This window comes from Mandrillus leucophaeus, unplaced genomic scaffold (assembly GCF_000951045.1).
Source record: "Mandrillus leucophaeus isolate KB7577 unplaced genomic scaffold, Mleu.le_1.0 Scaffold1418, whole genome shotgun sequence".
In the NCBI taxonomy this organism is placed as follows: Eukaryota; Metazoa; Chordata; class Mammalia; order Primates; family Cercopithecidae; genus Mandrillus; species Mandrillus leucophaeus.
The window spans coordinates 171,468-179,030 of record NW_012101386.1 but is presented as its reverse complement, the minus strand read 5'-3'; the positions used below and the strand labels follow the sequence as shown (position 1 = coordinate 179,030).

General features: G+C 43.7%; 1 gene segment (V, D, J or C); it reads right to left on the bottom strand.

Moving 5' to 3' along the window:
* Positions 1-845: 845 nt before the first annotated feature.
* The window catches only part of LOC105535135, a 17,811-nt gene continuing 11,093 nt past the window's right edge, over positions 846-7,563 (bottom strand). Inside the window, 1 exon segment of the V gene segment in view lies at positions 846-943. Coding sequence covers positions 846-943 — 98 coding nt within the window.

Sequence of the window (7,563 nt, the reverse complement as noted above, 5' to 3'; positions counted from 1 at the left end):
GTGTTGCTTTTTCCTTTCTTCCCGGCAGATTTAGTCTGCTGGTTAGTTTTTTATTTAAAAGCTGAGCCACTAATGAGTAATTTGGATTCCAACTTCTACAGTAGCCTGTTAACCCTGAGAACACTCTTGTCTTTTTATTTGGGCAGGGTAAATGTCATGATGATAGAGATTCTCTCCGGATTTATTAGTAGCCCTCTCAGGAAAATCATATGTCCCAAGTACTTAACTTGAAGGAGGCAAAACTGCAGTTTATCTCTGGACACTTTGTGTCCCTTCAAAGCAAGCTGTTGTAACAGGTGGACAGCATCTTCTCTGCATTTTGGCAGGAAGGTTGAATACGTAGTCCATATATGGAACACATAGTCCATATATGGAATTGTGATAGATCCACTGGGAAATTCACTGTTGCCTAAATCTGCCCATAATATATAAGAAAATTAAGCAGGACTCTCTGAGTAGCCCAGGGGCCAGACTGACCATGTATATTGGCAATTTGAGAAATGAAGGCTAAACAATATTGGCTGTTTTCTCTACAGGTATGCTGGAGAAAGCACTGTGTAAGTCAATGACAGTGATGGGAATATCAGACAGCAAGGTATGGGGGTTAGGAGCAACAGGATGTCTAAGAATTCTTATTTTATTTGTGCTCTTAGGTCTTGAACAATTCTCCAGCCTTTTCTGTTTAGCTTTTTAAACTGGGAGAATTGGTGTATTGCAAGGATTAGTGGAAGGTGTTAGGAGTCCTTTGTCTAAATAGTCCTGAAAGACTGGTTTAATTCCTAGTAAGGCTCCAGGTCTAAGGAGATATTGCTTAATGTTTGGCAGAGGTTTAAAGTTATCTCTGTTTACATGGAGGGAAGTGCTGACTTAATTCTTCCCATGTCTGAGCAAGGCTTACCCATAACGAATCTGGTATTTTGAGGCCAGGTGAGGTGGCTCACACCTGTAGGCAGGAGGATTGCTTGAGCCCAGGAGTTTGAGACCAACCCGAGCAACATAGTGAGCCCCTGTCTCTGCAACAAATCACAACAATTAGCTGGACATGGTAGCATAAAGCCTGTAGTCCCAGCTTCTTGGGAGGCTGAGGCAGGAGGATCACTTGAGCCCAGGAATTTGAGGCTGCAGTGAGCTATGATTGCAGCACTGCACTCTAGACTGGGTGACAAAGTGAGACTCTATCCCTTTTTCAAAATGTGGTATTTAAATAAGAAAGACTCTAATTCTCCCTGTTTGGATTCTTTTTTTGTTTTCCACTTCCAACTTTTTTTTAGGTTCAGACTGAACATGTTTAGGTTTGTCACACGTGTAAATTACATGTCACAATTACAAATGATTTCATACTGAGGTAATAAGCATAGTATCCAATAGCTAGTTTTTCAGTCTTCACCTTCCTCCCACCCTTCATCTTCTAGTAGGCCCTGATGTCTGTTGTTTCCTGCATTGTGTCCATAGGTACTTGAGGTCAAGCTCCCACTTATAAATGAGAACATGTGGTATTTCAATTTCTGTTTTTGCATTAATTTACTTAGGATAATGGACTCCAGCTGCATCCATGTTGCTACAAAGGACACAATTTCATTCTTTTTCATGATTGTGTAATGTTCCATGGTGTATATGTACCACGTTTTCTTTATCCACTCCTTTGCTAATGAGTATCTAGGTTGGATCCATGCCTTTGCTATTGGGACTAGTGCTGTAGTGAACATATGAGGGCATGTGCTTTTTGGTAGAACAATTTATATTCCTTTGGGGAGATATCCAGTACTGGGATTCCTGTATCAAGTGGTAGTTCTATTTCAAGTTCTTTGAGAAATCTCCAAATTGCTTTCCATAGTGGCTGAAGTACATTACATTTCTACTGTGAGCCCCAAATATCTAAGACAGGTCTCATCAATTTGGAAAGTTAAGGATGCACCTGTGACACAGCCCCAGGAAATCCTGATGACATGCGTCCAAGGTAGTTAGGGGTACAGTTTGCTTTTATACATTTTAGGGAGATATGAGACATCAATCAATATGTGAAAGATGTACATTGGTTCAGTCTGGTAAGGCAGGACAACTCGAAGTGGGAGCTTCCACTAGGTTAGAGGTAGATAAGTGACAAAATTTTGCATTCTTTTGAGTCCTTGATAAACCTTCCACTGAATATACAACTTAGTCTGGCTCAGTGAATCTTCGTTTTTACATAAACATTAGAAAAGAGGAAGCAATCAGACATTCATTTGTCTCATGTGAGCCTCAGGGATGCCTTTGATAGAATGGGAGGCAAGTTTGCTCTAAGCCGTTCTCAGCCTGACTTTTCCCTCTAGCTTCATGATCTTGGCATTCCAAGATTTATTTTCCTGTCACACTACTAACAGTACCTAAGTCTTCTGTTTTCTCTGTAGCCTCACCAATATCTGTTGTTTTTTGACTTTTTAAGGATAGCCATTCTGACTGGTGTGAGATGGTATCTCCCTGTGGTTTTGATTTACACTTCTCTAATGGTTAGTGATGTTAAGCATAATTTCTTCATATGCTTGTTGGTCACATGTATGTCTTCACTTGAGAAGTGTCTGTTCATGTCCTTTGCCCATTTTTTAATAAGGTAGTTTGGTTTTTGCTTGCTGATTTGTTTAAGTTCCTTGTAGATTCTTGATATTAGACCTTTGTCACATGCTAATATGGTTTGGCTCTGTGTAATCAACCAAATCTCATCTCAAATAGTAATCCTCATGTGTCAAGGGATGGACCTGATGGGAGGTGACCAGGTCATGGGGGTGGTTTCCCCCATGCTGTCCTCATGTTCTCATGATAGTGAGTGAGTGCTCATGAGATCTGATGGTTTTATCAATGTGTGGTGGTTCCTCCTTCATTCTCTCTCTCTCTGTCTCTCATCTGCTGCCATGTGTCACATGCCTGCTTCCACTTCAACCATGATTGCAAGTTTCTTGAGTCCCTGACCCTAACCATGCAGAACTGAGTCAATTAAACCTCTTTTCTTTACAAATTACCCACTTTCGGGCAGTTCTTTATAGCAGTGTGAAAACAAACTAATATAGTAAATTGGTACCAGAAGTGGAGAACTAATATAAAGATAACTCAAAATCTGGAAGCAACTGTGGAACTGGGTTCCTCCTGGCAGAGGTTGGAACAGTTTGGAGAACTTGAAAGAAGACAGGAAGATGTGGGAAAGTTTGGAACTTCCTAGAGACTTGTTGAGTGGTTTTGACCAAAATGCTGATATTGACATGAACAGTGTAGTTCAAGCTGAGATGGTCTTAGGTGGTGAGGACTAATATCTGATTTTTTTTTTTATCTTGCCCAAATTCCTACCTAAGGAGTCTGGGGAGTCATGCTCTACAAATCATAAATTCTCATCAGATGGGTTTTATTTAAAACTGTATATGATTTACTTTCCAAACTGACTCTGGCATAACGTTATAAAACAAATAAGAAAATCAAAATATTTTACCCCAAAACACGTTTCTTTGCCCTACTCTGAGATGGCCCTGCAGGCCAGGTGTGGTGGCTCATGCCTGTAATCCGAGCACTTTGGGAGGCTGAGGTGGGCGGATCATCTGAGGTCGGGAGTTCAAGACCAACCTGACCAATATGAAGAAACCTTGTGTGTACTAAAAGTACAAAATTAGCCGGGTGTGGTGGTGCATGCCTGTAATCCTAGTTACTCAAGAGGCTGAGGCAGGAGAATTGCTTGAACCCAGGAGGTAGAGGTTGTGGTGAGCCAAGATCATGCCATTGTGCTCCAGACTGGGCAACAAAAGCAAAACTTCATCTAAAAAAAAAAAAGAAAGAAAGAAATGGCCCCGCAAAGCCGTTCTTTGTGGGGGAAAATTTGTAAAGAATCTCTATCAACATAGCTAGATCTTTTTCTTCTAGAACCTCCCAATCCTAAAGAGATGAACTGAGATCTGAATAGGAAACATTTGTCACCTATTGTCTCTAAGGGTAGCCACTAAAAGACTTCAAAAGAACTTTGGACTCTACAATCTTTATCTTAACCTGAACATTACCTTTCTGTCTATTCCAGGCCTTTAGACAAACTCAGCCAATTGTCAACTAGAAAATTAAATTCACCTATAGCCTGGAAGCCCTCAGTTTGAGTTGCTCCACCTTTCTGGACCCAACCAATGTATCTCTTAAATGTATTTGATTGATGTCTCATGCCTCTCTAAAATGTATAAAACCAAGCTTGCTGGAATTTTGTCCCTGCCCTAGAAATCTGTGGAACTTTGCACTTGAGAGAGATGATCTGTAATAGGAACTTATGTTTAAAAGGGAAACAGAGCATGAAAGTTTGGAAAATCTGTAGCCTGGCCATGTGGTAGAAAAGAAAAATGCATTTTCTAGGGAGAAATTCAAGTTGACTGCAGAAATTTGCGTAAGTAATGAGGAGATGAATATTAATAACTAAGACAATGGGGAAAATGTTTCCAGGGCATGTCAGAGATCTTTGCAGCAACCCTTCCAATCACAGACCTGGAGGCCTATAAGGGAAACATGGTTTCATGGGCTGGGTCCAGGGCCCAGCTGCTCTGTGGAGCCTTGGGACTTGGTGCCCTGTGTCCCAGCTGCTCCAGCTCTAGCTGTGGCTAAAAAAGTCCAATGTGCAACTCAGGCCATTGTTTCAGAAGGTACAAGCCCCAATCCTTGGTGGCTTCCACATGATGTTGGGCCTATGGGTGTGCAGAAGAGAATAATTCCGCTTTGTGATCCTCTGCCTAGATCTCAGAGGATTTATGGAAATGACTGGATGTCCAGCCAGAAGTCTGCTCCAGGGGCAAAGCCCTCATGGAGAGCCTCTGCCAGGGCAGCGCAGAAGGGAAATGGGGGGTTGGAGCCCCCACACAGAGTCCCCACCGAGGACAGTGACTAATGGGGCTGTGAGAAGAGGGCCACCATCCTTCAGACCCCGGAATGGTAGATCCATTAACAGCTTGCACTGTGCACCAGGAAAAGCTGCAGGCACTCAATGACAGTAGCCAGGAGGGCTGAACTCTGCAAAGCCCATGAGAGCAGCCACGGGATCAGAGCTGCTGCAAAGCCTGCAAAGCCACAGGGTGAGAGCCTCCCAAGGTTGTGGGAGCCCCCACTTTGCATTAGCATGCCCTGAATGTGAGAAATGGAGTCAAAGGAGATTATTTTGGTGCTTTAAGATTTAATGGGCCGGGCGCGGTGGCTCAAGCCTGTAATCCCAGCACTTTGGGAGGCTGAGGCGGGTGGATCACAAGGTCAGGAGATCGAGACTATCCTGGCTAACATGGTGAAACCCCGTCTCTACTAAAAATACAAAAAACTAGCCGGGCGCGGTAGCAGGCGCCTGTAGTCCCAGCTACTTGGGAGGCTGAGGCGGGAGAATGGCGTGAACCCGGGGGGCGGAGTTTGCAGTGAGCCGAGATCGCGCCACTGCACTCCAGCCTGGGAGACACAGTGAGACTCCGTCTCAAAAAAAAAAAAAAGATTTAATGACTGCCTCACTGGATTTTGGGCTTGCATGTGACCTGCAGCCCCTTTGTTTTGGTCCATTTCTCCCATCTGAAATGGGAGCATTTATCTAATGTCTCTACCCCCATTGTTTCTTGGAAGTAACTGACTTGTTGTTCATTTTACAGGTTCATAGATGAAAGGGACTTGCCTTTCATCTATGAACCTGTAAAAGTCCAATGTGACTTTGGACTTGGACTTTTGAGTTAATGCTGAAATGAGTTAAGATGTTGGGGAGACTGTTGGGAAGGCATGATTGGTTTTGAAATACAAAGAGGACATGAGATTTGGGAGGGGTTGGGGTGGCGTGGTATGGTTTGGCTCTGTGTCTCTATCCAAATGGCACCATTCCTCAGGGTGATCAGCCAGCTACCTGGTGGCAGGCTGGATTATATTGGACCTCTTCCACCCTGGAAAGGGCAGAGGTTTGTCCTCACTGAAATACACACTGACTCCAGATATGGGTTTGCCTATCCTGCATGCAATGCTTCTGCCAATACTACCATCTGTGGACTCATGGAATGCCTTATCCACTGTCACAGGATTCCACATAGCATTGCCTCTGACCAAGGCACTCCCTTGATGGCTAAAGAAGTGTGGCAGTGGGCTCATGCTCATGGGATTCACTTGTCTTACCATGTTCCCCATCATCCTGAAGCAGCTGGATTGACGGAAAAATGGAATGGCCTTTCGAAGTCACAATTATAATGCCAACTAGGTGACAATACTTTGCAGGGCTGGGGCAAAGCTCTCCAGAAGGCCGTGTGTGCTCTGAATCAGCATCCAGTATATGGTCCTGTTTCTCCCATAGCCATAACTCGTGGATGCAGGAGTCAAGGGTGGAAGTGGAAGTGGCACCATTCACCATCGCCCCCAGTGATCCACCAGCAAATTTTTTGCTTCCTGTTCCCATGACGTTACATTCTGTTGGCCTAGAGGTCTTAGATCCAGTGGGAATAATGCTGCCGTCAGGAGACACAACAATAATTCCATTAAATGGGAAGTTAAGATTGCCACCTGGACACTTTGGCCCCTCCTACCTTTAAGTCCACAGGCTACGAAGGTAGTTACAGTGTTGGCTGGGTGGCTGACTTGGACTATCAAGATGCAATCAGTCTATTACTCCACAATGGAGGTAAGGAAGAGTATGTACGGAATACAGGAGATCCATTAGGGCGTCTCTTAGCATTCCCATGCCCTGTCATTAAGGTCAATGGGAGACTATAACAGCCCAATCCAGGCAGGACTATGAATGGCCCAGACCCTTCAGGGATGAAGGTTTGTGTCACTCCACTAGGAAAAAAACCACGACCCGCTGCGACGCTTGCTGAAGGCAAAGGGAATACAGAATGGGTGGTAGAAGAAGGTGGTCATCAATGCCAGCTACAACCACGTGATCAGTTGCAGAAATGAGGACTGTAATTGTCATCAGTATTTCCTTCTTCTTTTGTTAAAAACATGTTTGTGCTTGTATACCCTTGTATTCAGAAAATTCCTTCATTTTATTTCTTTTTTCCTTTATCATGTAATATAAAATTTATTGACTTCATATCAGCATTTAAGTGTTCTTAACTTTATGTAATAGCATTTGAGTTGGGGATTGATGCATTTCTGGTTGTACAAAAGATAGTTGTATTATATTAGGTGTAATTATGACCTTATTATTGTCTTTATTTGAAGAGTATGTATGATCTCAGGAGATTCGTGTGGGCTCAAGTTGACAAGGGGTGGACTTGTGACGGTTAATACTGAGTGTCAACTGGATTGGACTGAAGCATGCAAAGGATTGATCCTGGGTGTGTCTGTGAGGCTGTTGCCAAAGGAGATTAACATTTGAGCCAGTGGGCTGGGAAAGGCAGACCTACCCTTAATCTAGGTGGGTACCATCTAATCAGCTGCCAGTGTGGCCAGGATATAAAGCAGGCAGAAAAACATGAAAAGACTAGACTGGCTTAGCCTCCCAGCCGACATCTTTCTCCTGTGCTGGATGCTTCCTGCCCTCAAACATTGGACTTCAAGTTCTTCAGCTTTGGGAATTGGACTGGCTTCCTTGCTCCTCAGCTTGCAGGTGGCCTACTG